This window comes from Calypte anna, chromosome 4 (genome assembly GCF_003957555.1).
Source record: "Calypte anna isolate BGI_N300 chromosome 4, bCalAnn1_v1.p, whole genome shotgun sequence".
Taxonomy (NCBI): Eukaryota; Metazoa; Chordata; class Aves; order Apodiformes; family Trochilidae; genus Calypte; species Calypte anna.
In genome coordinates, this window is record NC_044247.1 from 5,348,324 (window position 1) to 5,368,076 (window position 19,753).

General features: G+C 43.2%; 1 protein-coding gene across 1 annotated transcript in view; it reads right to left on the minus strand.

Annotated features, from left to right (window-relative positions):
- Positions 1–590: 590 nt before the first annotated feature.
- The window catches only part of GPC4 (glypican 4), a 69,014-nt gene continuing 49,851 nt past the window's right edge, over positions 591–19,753 (minus strand). Inside the window, exons 4-9 of the mRNA XM_030448853.1 lie at positions 13,815–13,980; positions 7,712–7,842; positions 7,395–7,541; positions 6,863–6,999; positions 4,599–4,774; positions 591–3,606 (exon numbers count right to left, since the gene is read on the minus strand). Of these exons, the coding sequence (XP_030304713.1) occupies positions 3,398–3,606; positions 4,599–4,774; positions 6,863–6,999; positions 7,395–7,541; positions 7,712–7,842; positions 13,815–13,980 (966 nt within the window). The 3' untranslated portion in view covers positions 591–3,397. The remainder of the gene's footprint in view (positions 3,607–4,598; positions 4,775–6,862; positions 7,000–7,394; positions 7,542–7,711; positions 7,843–13,814; positions 13,981–19,753) is intronic.

Genomic DNA, 19,753 nt, shown 5'->3' on the forward strand with positions numbered 1-19,753 from the left:
TTTTGTGTTGGCAAGTGAAAGGCAAGAGCAGGGCAGCAGTAGTGTCACCATGGGGAGCAATGGGCACGTTCAGGCTGGAGGCTGCACACACGTAGAAGGGAAGAGGTCAAACTTCAGCACCACCAGGGCTAGGAAGGAACTGAAGTATTGAGAGGCTGTACCTTCCAGAATTAACACAACTTGCCCATGAGGACAAAAGTCAGGTTGGCTCAGCTGGGGGAGAGGAGTGGGGACCCCCCTTGCTGCCCTGCTAATCTGTCTTAATTTAGGACCACACCACCCACCACAGCACAAAGCAAGAGACCTTGATTACAAAAGTCTCATTTTTTGCTCTTCTCTCCTGCCCTTTATTGCTACCAGAAAAGTAAACCCAGAGGCTGCTCCACAGGAAGACCTTGTGAGGCTGTCACAGCCCGGAGCTGTAAATGTTTCAGGAGAGTCCCAGAGCTGCTAAATCAGGTCCTTTCAAGGGCTGTATTTTTTTATTCTAACATTTTGGGAGACAGCACCTCACATGCTGCCAAGAACACCACCTCTCTGGTTCATTTTGCATTTGAAGCTTGTTACCGATTCCTTTAATTCCATGTATGGGAATTTTCCTTTAAAACATGGTCATAATGGCAATGGTTATGTGAAAAAAAAAAAAAAGAAATACTTGAAGGAAGGGAGCACATGCCTTCCTCAAAGCCAGCAGCATGCCTTGTCCCTGTGCGTATGGTTTAGTTTACAAGCTCCATGTCAGGGAGCTGATTTCACACACAAACACAAAATAAGAGCAGGAACACAACTTTTGATCATCCCACATTGATGTTTACTCTTGCTTCCTGTAGCCCCAGGTGACAAATCTGTCTCTAGAGTGAAGGATCATTGTGTTATTAACAGAGTCAACTGGACACGCTTATAACTCAGGGCAGGTCTTTGCACTGGTGACTTGTACTGAACTAAGGAATAATAATTAGTAAGTAATTAGATGTAAAACGATAAATATAAATTCAGAAATGTTTTTTCTTTTTTTTTTTTTTCCTGAGCAGAAACGCTCAAAAGCAGGAGAGTTTACAAGCAAATTTCTTACATATGAACACTTATGCCAAGAGGGAGATGCTGGAGAAGTCAGCCCCTCCGAACATAAGGGCTTTTGTTTCACCATTCTCTGAGCTCCAAAGAAGTTTATTTTTTTATTTTTTTTTCCTTCGTTTAAGTTTGCCAGCGTGCCAGCTGGGTATAAGCCAGAAGGGTTATCCAGTCAGACCTTACTGCCATATACTTACAATAGTAGTGCATCTAAGTTTTATTTATTTCAGGATTAAAATTCAAATGGCTAGAACCATTTAAATAATTAAAAGGCAATCAGAAAATGCCATGAAACCAAACAAATCAGGAAAAGTCATGGAAACCATCAGCAATATTTAATTCAGAAATTCTCTTTGTTAGGGAACTTAGCTGAAAGAAAACAGCTGGATGTAGTTCAACCCTCTAAATTAAAAACAATCTAACAAGGTCTACAGGGATAACTCTTTCAGCTACATATTGGAGACCAGATTCACTTCTACCAAGTAAATGTAATAGCACTCAAAGCTAGAAAGGAAATTCCTCAGAACTGAGGTAGTTTCTAAGTATCAGCACATTTTCCAATTCCTTGCAAGGCAACTTAGCTATTTACAATCCATTTTTTCCCACACATAAATTTATAACTTTTTTCAATTTTATGCTTCCATGATTTATTTTCTAAAGAAAAATAATCTAGCCAGAATATCCCTACTCTACTAACATCATGTTTTAATAAATAACTGGCTACTTCTAGTAAAATTAAGCCTCCAGAATTGTTTATACCAGCCAAGAATACTCCATCTTTATAGCTTTGCAGAAATTTGGTGTGAAAATAAAGTCGAATATAATGTTGACCCTGAGCTAACAAGTAATTAATGCTTCAATATAAAAATAGAAAATTGTCCTTACAACACAAGGGTGGAATATAGAAAACCCTCTCTCTCTGAATTGCTCTCCTGGCTGGATCCCAGCATCCAGCTGGACTTAAAGGCTACGTAAAGCAGGAGGAGACGTGCAGAATAATTTTGAGTCTTTCCAAAGACTTTGTTTTCCCTAAACTCTTTTAAAAATTATTTCATCTCTTTTCTTAAAAATATAAGTTTCTTTTATTAATGAGTTGTCATTCACCACAACACTGTCCCAACTGCAAAAGCAGAGGTCGAGAGAGGGAGAGTGTCTCGGGTAGTGCCAAAAAGCTTCAACTGCTGGGCAACAGCTCCCTGGGGATGAATACATGGAAATGGAGATGTCTTCAGCCCTGCCAGCTCCTGCCTGCTCCTACCCTGATCTGCCTGCAACTGTGCTGCCCACTGCTCCTTCCCTTTTGCCCCACCCGAGAGGAAGCAAAGCTCCTGAAAAAAACCAAACCTGACACCTCCCCGCCTCCCTTCCCACAAAGTGTTCCTTAAAAACAAAACCAAAAAGAACCCTGAAAAGTGAATCCAGCATTCATCTAGCAAACCTGCAGAAAAGACACATGTTGGCATTTGGATCTGCGACACGAGTTGCTTCCAACTGGACAAGTTTAATGCCTTATTCCCATGGGGATGCAAGTCAGGAACTGACCTACAGGAGTTACAGCTAATTGCAAGGATCCCGAGGAACAAACAACTCTTCTGAGCCTCTGTGGAAGTGGAATTCTCTGTAGTCTCTTCCTTCCAATTTAACCAAACCTCCTGTAAAGAAAGCACAACCTGCTCCTGGCATTAATGCCCTGTGCAGCCGGGGCACTTGGCGCGCTGACCAGCTCCGCCTTCACCTTCTGTTTTACTGCTTAATAAAGACAAATGACTTCCACTTCTTTCAAGATAAGGCAACTAACATAATGTGAATAAATGGGAAGTTAACTACACAAAACATGTTTTCTGCTCGTTGGGCAATTATTTTTTTCCCCATAAGATAACATGATAAATAAAACCTGCTTCTGTACAGATACTTCTCATTGCAGAAACACATACTTGTTACAGGCCAAGAGAGGACCCTGGGTTGTTTTTTTTTTTTGTTTTTGTAAGAAATATGGTAAAATAAAATAAAAAAAAAAATTATAAAGACACAAATGCAGAGCTAACTACAGGCTTGTATATACATTTTTGTTATCCACCTCTAACATGGACTCTTGTTGAATGGGACAGATTGGTAGTCCCCAGTCCTGTTATTCCCAGAATAGCAAAGGAAAAAAATAATCAGTATCTTAAAACCAGTGGCAACATAGTAAAAACTGTACACTGTTGTCCATTAACTTAAAAAGCAAAGTCCCTAGATGGTATAAAAGTGAAAGCAGGTGCCTTCTAACTTTTATTATCAAAGTCTTTTTCTCCCTCCCCCCAAGCCCTTCCCCTACGCTGCACAATTATCTCCATTGTCTTTGCATGGCCAAGAACAAAATGCTAAGGAGCAAGGCTGCTTGTGATAAACTGCTCCTGGTGGCGGCGGAAGTGTTCACGTTCTTATTGCTCTTGTTGGAGCTCCCAGTGACTTCGGTGGCATTGAACTCGAACTCCGGGGAGCACTGCTGGAGCTCACAGCCGCTGCCACTCTCCTCCCCGCTGCTCTCCTCACCTGCAGGAGACAAACACACACTGGGTCTCTCCCCTCTGCCTGCAGCACCAGGCTGTGCTTGCAGAAGGCAGTGGGGGCAGGGAAAAAGCAAGCAAGGGGATGTTTTGATATTTAGGAGAGGTAAGGAAGGGTCCCCTGCTTCATGCAGCTTCTGAGTGTTGCTCGTCACGCTCATCTGCAATGGTGGGAGAGCCATCAATGTCAACTTGTGGCTCAGAAACCCAACCCCAGCCTGGGATGCAGCAAAAGCAGCATGGCCAGCGGGATGAGCCAGGTGATCCTGCCCCTTTTCCCCGCTGTGAGACACCCCCCTGCAATACCATGTCCAGTTCTGGAGTTCCCAACACAAGAAGGATATGGACCTGCTGGAGCAGTTCCAGAAGAGGGCCACAAAAATGACCAGGGATTAGGAGCAGTTCTGCTGTAAGGACAGGCTGAGAGAGGTGGGGGTGTTCAGTCTGGATAAGAGATGGTTCTGAGGAGACCTTATTGAGGCCCTTTAGTACTTAAGAGGGGGCTTACAAGAAAGATTGGGGAAGACTTTTTAGGAGACTCTGTTGCAATAGGATGTGGGGTCATAGTTCTAAACTAAAACAGGGTAGATTCAGACTAGATGTAAGGAAGACATTTTTTTTACAATGAGGGTGGTGAAACACTGGCACAGGTTGCCCAGAGAGGTGGTACAGATGCCCCATCCTGGAAACAGTGTCAGGTTAGACAGGGCTCTGAGCAACCTGATGTTAGTTGAATGTGTCCCAGCTCACAGCAGAAGGGTTAGACTAGATGAGCTTTAAAGGTCCCTTCCAACCCAAACCATTCAATGATTCTATGGAAAGAAACTTCCTTGCACAGGCTGCCAGAGATGCTGGTTCCCACTCTCTTTACTAACGTGCTTACCCACAGCTGAAGCTTAACCAGCTACCCCGTGCCAGCATGAAATCCAATTAAAAAGGGAAAAAGCAAAAGCAAAAGGCAAACAACAGCAAACATACTTATGTCAATGAAGTCGACATCATTCCCACTGTAGGCATTCTTCAGCTTGTTGGTCATCACCCGCAGAGCCATGATTTGCCGGCGAATCACCATGTCTGGCTTGGTAATATCAACTTCTACCTCTGGGTTATTCACTTGACTTGCTAAGCCGTTTCCAGTCACTGCAAAGTCGTACCTGGAAAGAAACCATCGCTGCCGATACCAGAGCTGCAGCTCCGTGGGGTCCCATATCAAAGGACAACAGAGTGGGAACTCAGCAATGCCACCCCCGTCGCCTCCCTGGGTGATATCCTGACCCTAACGTGATCTTCCCTCACTAACCCTCACAGAGTCCTTCTTCACCTTCTTAACCCATCTCCATTCCCTGCAACCTGAGCAACATGTGGAACTAAACACTGTTTTCATATACCCTGTGCCACAAAGGCAGGGGAAGAACAATTTTCTCTTCCACTTGCGAAGAGAGGGAAGAGCTGGCGTTTATAATAATAAAGGCTTACAACAGCATCAATCAGCTCACTGCAGGCAACAGAGCAAAATGAGCTGCTGAGATGCCTTGATGCCCAGTTAGATGACACCTTCAGTAAAAAAACCTTTGGGGTTATAGTTATCCCAGAAAAACCTACAGTAACTGTTGAAGGCAAGCATGTCATTCTGGCCTTAACCATCAAGCTGGACTATTAAATGTGTACTTCTCACCACCCAGACATGAGATGCAATTTCCCTAATAACCCCAGCAGAAGAAACCTCTGTGATGTTTATAATGAGGTAAAGCAACCCCACACATTAAAGCAGAGAAAAGCCAAGCTACTGCCCACATGCACCTCTGTATGCCCAGGTCTGAACACACAGTGCCTCTTGGTTTACAGGTACAACAAAACCCAACAGAATATATCCCCTAGAGCAGAAAAATGACACTTTCTTTCCCCTTCCAATGACCTGATTTGCAAGAAAAATCACTGTTTAACAGCAAAAAACATTACTTTTCTTAATCACAATGCCAACATCAGTATCACAAGAGAGAGAAAAGCATTTAGCACAATGCACTGATCCTGGAGACCAGGCAGTGAGGTATAAACATGCACCTGAAGGGCATGCTCAAACCCACTCCTGTATATGGTAGGGATTATAATTATTATTGGTGGTGGATTTATTATTTTTTATCAATACTGTATGTTTCAAAGGAATCAGAGAGAGATAAAACTGTAGAAGACCACTGAGCTTTTAACTCGCTGCAGCCACAGAGAACACCAGACAGGAAAGGATCTTGCACAGCTCCCACAGGATATTCAGCCTCCCCTTTGTCTCCTTGCCTGGTGCTGCCAGGCCTCCATCTTCCCCAGGTGCACTGGGGAAATCTGCTGTGAAAAGCCCTGTACAAGGTGCTAATAAGCAAGATCCTGGGAGGGAAGAGCCATGTCTTGTCACAGAGACCCAAACCATCACTCAGGCCAAGCAAGGCAGAGTTTCAGGCACATACAAAACAGTGCAAAACTTATGTGATGTGGCTCAGTTCTGTTCCCCAGAAATACCAAGGGGAAAAACTGCTATTACTTAGAACTGCTGGAAAAGATTGGACAACTACATTTTTTTTAATGGAACATCTTGGATTTTGCTGATTTCCTCACTAACCAAACAGAAAAAAAAGAAACTTCTATTTCCAAAATAAAAGTTAAACAGTTACATAAACCATATGGCAGAAAATCTTTGGCTTATTCATGTGTTGGTAATTTCTTCCTTACAATAAAAAAAAAAAAAAAAAAGGAGTTTTGTAACTATTTTTCCATTAAAAAAAAAAATTTAACCCACAGGTCCCTTCATGTCATTGACCTCAGCAGTGGAGAAGAGTCCACCAGTCCCAATCTCCGCTGCCCTTGCCCACCATGGAACCTAGCAGCTGAAACACAAACTGGAGGCACTGGGGCAACAGCTCTGAGACAAAACTAGCATCTCTGCTCTGTGTACAGGATTCTGTACAGCAGCCAGTAGGAGGTTTAAATACACGGAGAGATGTTGTACCTGGGTGTCTAGAATCTGTTCCCTCCTTTACAACAAACCACCACGCAGAGCTTGGACAACCCTTTAGCTTTGCATTCAGGCTCTCCCATCCACCCAAAAAAAAAAAGGGGAGAATGGCTGCAGCCCACCTCAGAGACAGTGGGGTCACTCCTATAGCAGAGGGCTGGGAGAAAGGGATTAGCACACCAGGAAAGGCCAAAGTCAGAGAGAGAGAGAGAGAGAACCAGAGGCAGCAGCATCAGCAAACCTGCTCTTGGCGCTCCCGTTCCAGCACTCGTTCTCATTGACAGTGCCTACAGACATCTTTTCATCATTGCAAATGTTGCCAGGGAGAGATGACCAGAATTTTTTTGATTGCTTCAGCTTCTCTTTCACATCAGTAACCTATTAAATGAAATAAAAAAAGAAACACAAAACATAATCCAGTGTCCCAAGCGCTCATTAAAAACGAAGCTGGAAAGGTATTTTTTATCACAACATACATGTACAAGCCAGATCTTCAGGCTGCATGTTTTGATGGTTGATTTACTTTTTTAATACAAAATTAAACCGTGCTCCTCAACCACACATTACTCATAGGCCAAGCCTTTGAAACAGTCCCTTTTCTGACAGAGAAGCATTGAGGTAATTCATGTCTAGAGCCATGGGCAGATTACACCCCTCAGAGTTTGAGACAGCCAAGGAATATTAAGAAACCCTGTAAATTACAAATGGAAAATTATACGCTGTGGTAGAGGGGTGTGTAGTGTCTGCACAGCACTGGCCAGACCAGCACTCACCAGTCGGTCCAAACTGGTACCAGCAGCTGTGGTCGGCTGCTCCTCCGGGTTGTAGAGTTTGAAACGAGAGTTGAAGCCCCCATCGGAGAGGGAGCGAGCAGCACGGCCCTGGGCAAGTGTTTTTGGCTGGCCACATCCCTGGAAAACCTACACAAGAGAAGGAAAAGGTTTTATAAAAGAGGAAGTCACAAGAGCCTCCTTTCTCTGGGCTCCAGCCCAGCTCCTTGAAAAAGGGCATTGAAGGAAAATATTGATGAGAACAGGGAAACCAAACGCAGGGGATAAATGAAGCCCAAGTGTTCTCTTGGCCCATTTACCTTCTGAGACACCTGCATGCTGTTCTCCTGCATGTTCATGATTGCATCTGAAATCTTCACATCAATGGGGTCCATGACTGCCTCGATGTTGAAGGGACCCTCCAGCCTCTCTGCTACCAGCAGCATCGAATCTGTCACAGAGAGACACAAAGGCTTTTAACAGAGGAGCTTCAAGGATAACAGGTAGCAAGGATAACAGATTTAAGTACACAGACATCAACTACTACAACGTAGCTTCTGACCAGCACAAATCACATTGCCAGAGCCTACAGCTTCACCAGCAGGCTACCAGCACCAAGCCACATGCTCACATACATCAAAAGCTGCATTAGATGAGGGAGAGCCATCACAGCCTGCCAAAAGGCAGCCTTTAATCAGCTCCTCCCATTACAACAAGCATTACTAACACCCTCCTCACCATGTTAATTTATTAAAGGTTTCCTTGTGTCATTTGTTTTTTCAAGACTGCTTTCAAAGCCGAGAGACAGAAAGCCATCAGCTTGCTCATGCTAGTCCTGAACACAAGACACCAAGGTGAAGAGGCCCAAGATGACCATTGCTACCACCTGTGCCTGCAGAAAGCTGGAGGGGATTGATTATAGCTTCAGGCACTGCATGGACAACCTGCACAAGGGAGTCTGCAGGAGATCACACAGTAAAACATTGTGCATTAATGATATATTTAGCACATCTTTATGAAAGTGGAGACAGAAAAGTCCCTTAGCCAACACTGGGTCACCCCTCCTGTGCTGACAGGCACATCCTCATCAAATACATCATTAAACACAGCAGCTACTCAACCTCCATTTCTTCCTCTAGCGAATTGTTAATGGCACCAAGGCTTTTATCCCACATTGCATCTCAGCCCTTTCTTTCTAGGGTTCTCCCCTAGAAGACGTCTCCAGGCACACACCTGGTGCTAAGCACTTGTTGCTTCTCACCCATCAAAACCTCTATTTAGGGTTAATTTTCACTGCAGTACCTCAGCCCCGGAGCACCCCATTTGCTGGTGGCTCCTGCATCACTTGGTGATGCTCTGCCTCAAGCTCATAACTTGCCATATACATTTATTTCTGCATTTTTTTCCTAGCCTGCATGATGTGGGAGGCCAAGGCACAACAGCCTTTCTGGCCCTGAGGAAACCCTCTCCTGAGGAGCTCCTCCCTGCTCCCGAGGATACTCCTGTTCCTTTCCATTAACAAGAAATGGGCATTTCACAAGCAGACTATTAATTTCTTTTGAAAAGTGTTTCATGTGAAAAGTGTTGAAAACACTTGAAAAGTGCTTCATCCTCCTCCTAAATCCAGAAGGTACTTTCAACAAGCAGAAAACTTCTGTGGGCTTCAGCTATGTGTTAAAGCCCTATAAATACATCCCATATACTGAACAATTTAGTAATAGCTCTGCCTTAGTGCCCAAGTCAAAACCACAAACTGACAATCAATGTACCATTAAGCTATATGCATATTTAAATAGCAAGAATAGTTACCATAATAATAATAAAAATAGCAGTAATAATAATAATAATAATAATAATAATAATAATAATAATAATAATTAATAATCCAACATCAAACACCACACACAAATTGTGGGCATCTTCCTAGCTTGTGAATCCACTTTTTGAAGGCAAATCAGTATCCCAAAGATTTGCTGAGCGTTAGTAAAGGGTTGAACAATCGATCAACCCATCCTAATGACCACTCCAGTCACAAGCTCAGTCAGCTCTGCCAAGGTGTGGGTGTTTAGGGAGTGAATCCCAGGAAAATCCTGGGAGTCCCCAGGAAAGCCCCTCGCCCTGCAGGCACACACCACCAGCATCAATGACAGAGCTGTTGCAGGGCATGGCTGGAATTTAGCTGTCAGGGACTACAAACAGGTCTGAACCAAATGCATTAAAAAAAAAAAAAAAAAAAAAAAAAAAAAAAAAAAAAAAAAAAGTAATAACAAATGAAACAAAGAGTCTTAGACTGTATTGTGGTGGGCTCCAATAAAGTGATGCTTCAAATCTCTGAGTAATGACTGCTAGCATGAATATACCATTGTGCCTGAGGGGAGAAAAATGCTTTTGATGTGCTACCAAATGGAGACTTTTGTAAACAAGTGGAGCACAACTTAAATGTGTTCATCATTGTCAAAGCTTTCGGGGGTTTTCACGTGCATAAAGAACATCCCAGCACAGTTTGCAGGAAGCTGCTAATTTCAAATAAAAATATTATGAATAGACAGATAATAAAATCCACAAAAATGCATAGTTAAAAAAAAAAGAAAGAAAGAAAGAAAGAAAAAAGAAAAATCATTCCATTTTGTAACTACTTAATTCTCTGAGTGGCCAGGAAAGGCCGCAGATCAATAAAGTGTTTGTGAAAGACTGAAAGGAAACATAAACCCTAATTCTTCTGGCTGTTTGGCGTCTTTGTAAACTTTGAGCCGGGCAGGCCATCCACAAGACCATGGGAATGTAGAGCGAATTGGGTCCTTTGTTAGTGGGGGTGCCATGGCGTTCCATGTATCACAGCCCAGGAATGCAGCCTCTGCTTTGACTGCCCATAGAGAAAATGCATTCGGCCTCCAGCAGAGCTGCCAAAGCTGGAGAGAAAAGATAAGGAAAGTAATAACCGCCCTTGGAGAATATATTCAACTGGAGCTCTTCAGGAGCTGGGGTTGATACAGGCAAGGAACACTAAAGGGAGTAAAATTTTGTTTAAAAAAAAAAAAAAAAAAAGAAAGAAAGAAGAAAAAAAAAGGTGGGGTGCAGTGCAGGGCTCTAACTCATCCATAGTTTCATTTGGGGGACATCCTGCAAACTTTTACCTCCCACCAGGAGCTGGTTGGTGTCCCCAGTAGCTGTCAGGGTGAGCAGTGATTGCCCCCACCAGTGCCAGGGCTGGGGCTGGCCAGGCTTCAGGGAACGGGTGTGTGTGCACTCACAGCAGAAATGATGCTTTGGTCCAAATTGTCTCCCAGAAAAAGATTTTTTCAATATTGGGAGAGGTAAGTTATTATAAATGCCAGTTCAGGAGCAAAATAATTGATATTTATAAGACTCAGTGAGATGGTTTGGATCTGTTTAACACACACACACACACACAAAAAAAAAAAAGCCTGGCAGAGTGAAAAATGCAGCCTGGCCATTTATTACAAACACACAGCATGACAAAGACCATCTCTCCTCCCTGTGATGGGGAGATACAAGTGGATTTGGGAGGGGGGAACCCAACCCACACCATATAGCACCATCCCTTAAAGACCCTTTTCCTCCTGCATACATTTGTCCTTGCTACTGGCATTGAGACAATCCTTGGCAACAAAGCACCTCGGTCTCATGAAGGAAAGCAATTCTTTTGCATTGTGCCACCAATAATCAGAAACCCACATCTTCAGCCTCACTGTCTGACTTGAAGAACAAAAGGCAGTTTTCAGTCTTAACCCCAAGATCTGATTTAAAAAGGGAGAGAAGGAGGGGGAAGACCTTGACCATTCACTAACAATCTTTTTTTTTTTTTTTTTTTTAAATGGTAAAAAAAATGCTTTGCACACAAAGTAGCACTCCAGATATGTACTTGGAGCCTGAATTTGACAGCTTTCAGCATAGTCAATCTTTGTGGGGTTAAAAAAAAGAAAATGCACTGGAGATTAACATTGTTCATTTGGGAGAGCTTCAACCCCCCCAATAGCTTTTGAAACAAAGTATACCCTTGTCTAATTGGTGTACAACTGTGTCAGAACAGAGGGCAAAATAATTTCAAGATAGTTAAATGGGAGAAAAGAATACAATTAGGTCACTATTTCATATGCCACAACTTTAAATGGTACTTCACAGAAGTAAGGAAGCCAGAAGTCTTATTGTCTCAATAAAACAACAAACTTGACATGTAAAACTTTTCCAGTTTGGGGTAAGTGACTTACCTATAGACCCACTAACAGATAAGCATGAATATTTTAAATGAACATGCACTCAAACTCAGATATAATAATAGCATTTGTTGCAAGCTCTCACATTCACCTATCTTTAAATTATCTTGCTAGGTTCAAAATCTGGTTTTAACATGTAATAAATCATTGCTCTATCTTATTACTTAAATCTCTGGTGCAAGGTATGGAGCCCAAGCAGGTGGGTTTTGTTTGGGGATGTGTGGGTTGGGAGTTTTGTTTTTTTCAGTTGTTTTGGGGGGGTTTTGTAGGTTTTTTTGTTGGGATTTTTTGGTTTTTTTGTTGGGTATTATTTGGGTTTTTTGGTTTGTTTTGTTTTTTTTTTTAATTATTTTGTTTTTTGTTTTGTGGGGGGGATTTTTATTATTTACTTTATTATTTAAACTTTTAAACACATGCATACACAGAGGGTATTTGTGTCATATGCCTTTCCCCAAACACCAGATCTATTTAATTTAATTTGCCTGAAGTGGCAAACTGAGACGGAAAACAAAATCTGCAGCATAACCAGCACCTGTTCAGTTATTAAACTGCCTAAAGAAAGCACAGTGTAAGTTTTCAGTATCCATAACCCACTTCAAGAATCAACCCCAACTGCAAGAACCAAGCAAATACAGCCAATAAATGTAATGGAGCTTAATACCATACTTAATGGTATTAATACCATACTTAAGTAATGAGAAACCCCTTGACAAGAAAGCATTGCAAGAAGGCTTTGCTTCCAACCTGGAATTGCACTTATTTATTTTGTCTTGTTTAACAATCTTAATTATTGCATGCAGTCCCTGATCAGTCTCTTGTGACTGGGCTCACTGGCTTCCCTAAGGTTCATTTTTAGCTGCATACCACCTACAGCAATTAGCTGCTTGTGCTTTTGTCTGTTTTCTGGCATTATGCCCTTCCTTTTCATGGGATTCCTCTTTTCTACTTGGACTAGATGTTTGCAAGTCTCCTGGCTTTGAGCTATTTCAGCAACAATTGTAGCTGAAATACTTAATATTCTCATGAGAAAGATGGCTGGGAGGAATGGAGGGGGGTCAGCCTCCCAGAGAATGACTTGGAAACCCAATTTAGTGTCACATTTAACTCCCTATATGGAATATTCACGCAAAAAAAATGCCTGCTGAAAATAATACCCTGAACACATCCAGCTGGTGTGGGCAGAGAAGTGAAAAGTGCACGAAACACAGGAAAGCAAGTTTTAAGATTTAAATCTAGCCTGAAATGCCAATTATCAGCAATTTGATTTTTTTTTTTTCATGTCAGAGCTTAATGAAAGGGAAATCTTTTCTTCTAACAGTCTGTCTTTTCAATGAGTGGGACGGGAAGAATACTGCAGCCTTGTCAGTAGTGGCAGATACTTTACATGTTCACTTCATCACACATTAAGTGGAGTGAAGCGATTGCTCCCAATGGATCTTCGTTCACAGATAAATCAAGTCTGCTGGAGAAGGAGCACAAATGAAAATATTTAACATTACCTATTGCCTGTGTCTCAAAAACATGATGCATCACCAGTTCTGCTGAGCCTTGACTCGAGGCAGAATTTAACATTTCAGTCTAAATTTCATCTATCAAATAATACCCTTTATAAGCATGGAAGAGAAATAACAACAGGAAGAAGAGGATGGCAAAAGCCCTCACACAGCATCAAGTAAGGCCTATTGACGTTTCAAAAGGATGGTGGCTGGGCTCCAAATGAGCTGTTTAAAAACACATTCAGATATATCTGGCATTCAATTTTTTAATGCAAAATACAGGCCTACAGCTTTTCCCAAAGTTCATCCCAAACCACTAAGCAAGAAAACTGCCTCTGGTAAGGACAACTATATCATCACAACAATGTGTAAGGAGTAGTATGGAAAAAGCAGTTTGCACACATGCCTGCTCCACCAACAAGAGACGTTCCAAGCCTAGAAGCACCTGGTGGCTCCATCCTCCCACAGGTTGCTTCAACAGAGGCTGCTGGCACAACAGAAGTCTCATTTATTTAGAAATTATTTTGAACTGCAAAAGGTGTGCTGTAAGCAAAGATGTGGAGGGAAGAGATACTGACCACAGACACCTAAAAACCTGCTGTAGCTCAGCACAGCCACTCACAAAAGCCATTCAGGTAAGGAACACAGCATCAACATATATTCATATGCAGTTTTAACCCGTATAGTCTTACCCATGAAGATATTCCACTCAGCATCCAAGTCCCCTTGGTTGGCCAAGCAGCCTCTCATGACATTAAAGCAGTAGTTGTAACAGGGCTTCACTGACAGCAGCCCTCGGCAGTGTGGGCAGTACATCATTTTCAGCAACGCTCGTGTACCCTGTGGTGTGGGGTTCACCTTTAAAGGAGGAAAAAAAAAGAAAGAAGAAAATTAGCACTCAATCACTGGAGCAAAAAACCCTCCACAGTTATCCCAGTGTGGGCAGGGGAGATGCACTGGGGCCAGATCTCCCTGTTGTGCTCTCCAAGGGTCTGGGGCACAGATTAAGGGGCTGGGCTCACCTCCTTGGAGGTACCTGCCACTCCAGGGGACACAGACAGTTCCCATCTCTACAAAACGTTATCTGCACTGGAATACATCTTGTGTGCTGTGGGACCCTTCCCTGGGCTCCAAGGACAGGCACCCCAAGCAGACATAAGGCACACAAGCTCAGGGAAGAGGCAGCGAGAAGCAACCGAGCCAAAAGGCGCAATGCGAGGCTGCTCTACCCCAGCCCTGCTGCAACCACACAATGGAGAAGATGATGCTGGAATTTCTCAGGAAAAAGCAGCTGAGCTTTTTCCTGAGAAAAAGGAAAAAACCCGCTGGGAGCCTGCCCTCCGCCTCTGTGGCCCTGTAGCTGGGCTCCTCCCAGACAATCGCCCAGCAGGGCTCTTCACAGAGACTGCCTCCTTTATTTGACATTCAGCTCCTGCAACACAACATTTACATGACAGACACTCAGATTCATTTACACTTGGCATCCATCAGGATGTTCCCCACAACCCAAGGAGGTGGCAGGTACAGCCCCACAACTGAAGACAAGCCAGGAGGATCATGGAAGTCAATGTGCAACTGCTGGGCAAGGAAGTGGAGCTATCTGCAGCAGGCACATCACCCCCATGCCCTCAACAGGGCTGTTTTCCAAAGTGACTCATGGTCATTCATGTTTGATTCACATTCTGGCCCAGCTTCAAAACATTCATTGAAACTATTTCCACCCAGCTGGACTGAGGAGTGTTAGCTCCAGCACCACGTACTACTGCTGACCACATGGTGGGTCCATCTGAAGCACTGAATGGAGATGATCCCTCAAGAGCAACTTTACGTGTTAATTAGCCACACACGAAAATGGAAAATCAACATGTGATCAGAGATACAAAATAGAAGTGGTCTCTGGTGTTTTAAGCAATGCACTTGAGACTTCTTGTAAGGCATTTATGGAGAGCGCTCTAAATAGCTCATAATCCAAGACTGCTGAAAGAGGAGACACACGTAGCCCCAAGGAACAGAGAAGTCATTCAAGCCAAATTGCTGGATATGTGGATGGCCTCCACATCTCATCTGCTGGAGCTCTGGAAACCAACTTCATGACAGAAAGGATGACAGGACTGAACACAGATGAACGTATGCAAGGAAAACTTGGTACCACACATTGGCTTTTTAAGAGTAAGGTCCTCAGTGTATCTCAGCACAAGAGCTATGGAGAAACCAAACATGATCTTCTGGTGCAATCACTAGTTGGCAGCACATAAAAGTAGCAGGCAAGAGATTTTAACAAAAACAAATAAGAAAACAACAAACAAACAAAACCTAACTACAGGCTGGCTTTGCTTTAATAACATCAGCAGATTGTTAAACTCTTTTTTTTATGAAAAGATAAAAAACAGATAAAAATCTGCTGCATTTCTGACAACTCAAGAAAGACCACGGTTCCTCTTCAATAGGCAAGAAATTTGGTTAAAAAGACAGAAGAACAATTTTCTGCAGGTGACAGAGATTAGTGCTGGATTTTGGATGATGAGCAATGTTCATTCAGATGTCTTTTGTCACCTTTACCCCTTTCTGTCTGTGAGGAGCCTATTTGCAGTGGTAGGGGAATCAGATTCAGACATTTTAGAGCACATATACATACATACACACATGCATGTTTGTGTGTCTCTATATACCTCTATATATCTTCAGAAGGCACAGCAGAAACAGGAACCCCAGCAGAAAGCTCCCTATTGGTGCAGCCCAGCTTTAAAGCAGAGATAGTTCAAACACTGGGAAAAGCTCAAGCAACAGAAACCAGCTAAATCAGATGATTAATAGTAGGAAAACTGAAAACAGACAGATGTAAAGGTATCATCTGCAATCCAGATGGTGCAGTCCTTGCCTAACAGAAAGTTGAGGGGGGAAAGAGGGAACTAAGCAATGTCTTGCACTCAGAGAAAGAGCTCTGAAGGACACACAGTTTCATAGTTTAGTCTTTTTTTTTATAAAAATCTCTTCCCGTGACACTTGGTGGAAGGTGCCAGAAGTTCCATGCCTAATCCTAGGCTTACCAGCAGATCCTGGCTGTCCTAGCACTGCTGACCCTCAAAGAAACACTCTGCATCCTCCTTGGGAAGAAAATCAGGAAAGGTTGGTAGTATCAGCTGGGTGCTAAAGCAGTTTGAAGTGGGACAAGGAACAGGAGACCTCCCCATGGAAAACTGCAGCTTTATGAAAAAGATTACATGACAGCATGGTGCAGAAAAATCACTCCCACAGCAGTGACCCAGAGGCACCTTCCCATCTTAGGTTCCCAGCTCACCCCACAAGCACTGAGCTGCTGCAATCCTGCAGCATCCACCCTGCTTTGATATTTCATAGGGGCTGATCTTTATGAATCCCAGCAGATGCAGAAACTGAAGCCGTTTTCCTGCGTTCCATGGCAGGCAACATGGGACGGTCACTTGGGTTAGGTCCTTTGAACAAAGACCCAGGATGATTTAAAAAGCAAACAGAGTTTTGCTTCCTGCCCCACGAAGGTTTGCAGCCCTGAGCCCTAGACAAAGCTGAGCAGAGGATAATGGCAAAGGAGGCCATGAAAAGACAAACCCCTTGCCTGCAGTGACTGCCAAACCAAGCCCCAACTAGTGAGGGATGTAACCCACTCGGAAGCTTTAGTTTGCATGTGAAGAGGAAGATAAAGGGGAAATTCATCAGTCCAGATCTGGCATTTTATGGTGTCAGAAAGCAACAGGAAGACACAACAGAGACCAGCTCCAAGAGAGAGTTTTGAGGAAGATTATGAGCAATTACACCTCCTTACAACAGTGATAAATTCTTAACTGCTGCCTATCACTGCAACAAGAACCTTGACCCCTGGCAAGGGGCCCATACCTGGTCCAGACCAACTCTGGATCTGTCAGTTGGCTGTGCCATATGTTGGACTGGCAATTCTTCACAAGCTTTTAACGTTTGCTTTGCCACGCCAGGTGCAAGCTCTTAAAACACCATTGTATGTAACCGTAAACCCAGATATGCTTTGTTCTGGGGTTGTGTTTATCTTGGAAAGCAACTCAAGTTCACTCAAACTCTGCTCTAGAATGACCCTGAAAACCAAATAATCTCCTTTCTAATAAAGCAGAGTCCCAAAGAAAGCTTTATTTGCTGAAGAAGATTTACTCGAGTAGATTTGAGCCCAGGTAGTAGTATACACTGTAGTGCACATACCCTGTAAAAGCTTATAATAGAAGTAAATGCACCCTTCCTTTTATCTTGTGAAATTTATTTCCTTTCCGTGGCATTCCACACCACTGCAGCAATCCATCACCCTGTGGTTTCATCATGTAAATTACAATTTGTCCCTGTCTATATGCTTTCTCAAACGTGAAGATTAAAAGTTGCTAACAGATGTGTTTTGGCACCAATCTTCACATTTGCATCAAACTTGCTCCTTAAAAATAAAGATTTGCACACAATCCACACAAATTAAGTGAAAAGCAAACCATTCTGGGCTTTCTGGGCTTAATTCAAACATTTCATAACTTACTCGTTGAGGTACCCCCAACTTACATTTACTGGTGAAGCTACAATTATATTATTTTAAAAATTATGTGCTTTTCATAAAATAAGATGGTTTTTGTTGGTACCTTGTCATATCCATCCCATTCCATAGTCACACATAAGGGAAGCAGTTTGCCTTAACTCCTTAGCCTTGTAAAAACCTCAGCAGTTGCATCTGTATGCATACATCTGGTAGAAACTTCCCCATTATAGCACACTCCTACCAAGTAAGATGCCTTGTTAACAGCCTACTGCAAAGCCACCAAAATTCAAGAAAAAAAAGCTGTGTAAGTAGATAAAGTTCATAGAAGCAACTGGGGCTTTTTTCCCCTCTTTCCCAAGGCAAGGAGTAGCTGCGGAAGGATGACAGAGCTCCAACCATGGACAATCCTGTGGGGAGCTCCCACCAGCTGTCAGACAGCCAGAGCCACATTTTATTCCCTCACTCTGCCCTCAAGTTAACATTAAGAATGTTAATAACAACATTTAGAATCCTGTCAGCTTTAATAACTATTTATAATAACACTGATAACTCAGGCTTTCTTATTTTCCAAGCTTGCACAACAACAGCATTGCCATGCCAGCAGCACAGCCACCAGAAAACAAAAATTCAACAATTTGAAAATAAAAGTGGTGAAATTGCTTTTGATTTATACTGTGTTTTCTTTGCAAGAGAATACATTAGGACAGTACTTGGTAATGAGGACTGAAGGAGTAACTTCTCAGTGACTCTGAAAGATTATTTCATGACTTCAAAACTTAACTCCAAAGCTGATTTAAAGGACTGTGAGATGCTCCAGGTGAGCAGCCAATTTAGACAAGTGAAGTGTCGTCAATTTTGGGGACTGGCACAACTTTCCTTGCATCATTTTTTCCTTCCCTCAGTGTTGTGCAAGAGCATCATTTTGGCACACGCTGCCCCAGACGTTCTGCTCACTGTGAAGCAGAAGATCACTCAGGCAGTTCTTGGTTTCTTTCCCCACCCCAAATATTCCAATGAAAGTGTTTTGGAATTAACTATGTATTTAACCAATTGCTCTTGCCTGGTGCTAGCACATGAATAATTGAGAAAGCATCTGGCTGGCTTAGAAAGCATCGGAGGCACAGATTTGGGCCTCTAAGGTCTTGCACAAGGGAGCACATTTAGGAGTGATACTGGGAACCACAGAGCTGTGTCTCATTGGTACTTGCTACCTCTGATGATGTCTGCTGAAGATTTATCTTTTGTGAGGAGAAGTTTAAGACTAGATCTAAACCCAATTCCTTACTTACAGCCTTTTTCCACTTTTTGTGATCCTGCCAGAGGAACAGCAGAGCTTCTGAGAATCAAACTGCCAGTGACACAACCTGCTCAGCCTTAATATTAACATGTTATTAAGGGTAGTGCCCTGTGCTTCACCACCAGCCACCCCAGCCCACACCGGGCACTCTCAGGATGCCAGCATCAGCATCTCCAGCCCCTGGAGTCCTCAGGATCAACACACTTTTTAAACAAAGCCTGTTCTCCAAAGCACCTGCCTCTCCCCAACCCAGGTACAAAGTAGATAATTAGAAGCATTCTGCCTGCTCAACTGAGCAAAAGAGCAAGAACATTTATCTTGGCAGCTATACTCCAAAACTTCCTTAGTTATCCCTCACATTGTTTTCAAAATTAGCAGCAGAACCACAGCGTGGGGGGAGGCCAAGAAAGAAAAAGATAAAAAAAAACAACCCAGCAGACTGAAATGCTCCTGCATGATGCCATCAGCTCCACAGCCTCGCCCATGCATGCTCTCAGCACCCTAAATCCACGGTGATTTGCTGCTCAAGCATGCTTTGAAGGCGATGCCTAACACAGCCCCTCAGATGGCCAGAGCTCAAGCAGATGCAGCCACATTCTTGGCAGGTCTTCTCAGGGTCATCTTTGATGTGGAGAAGTGCTTGGTATTGTTTCCTGCATTGATATTTGCCCTTGGCATGTGGAAGGCAATGTCCTTGTGTGTGGCAGCCCCCTGGTCTGGCCCCACGGCTTGCAAGTGGTTGCCTGGACAACACTGCTTCTTCAGAGACCCCTCTGCAACACCCAAAGGACTCCTTGGCTAGTCTTGGATGGATC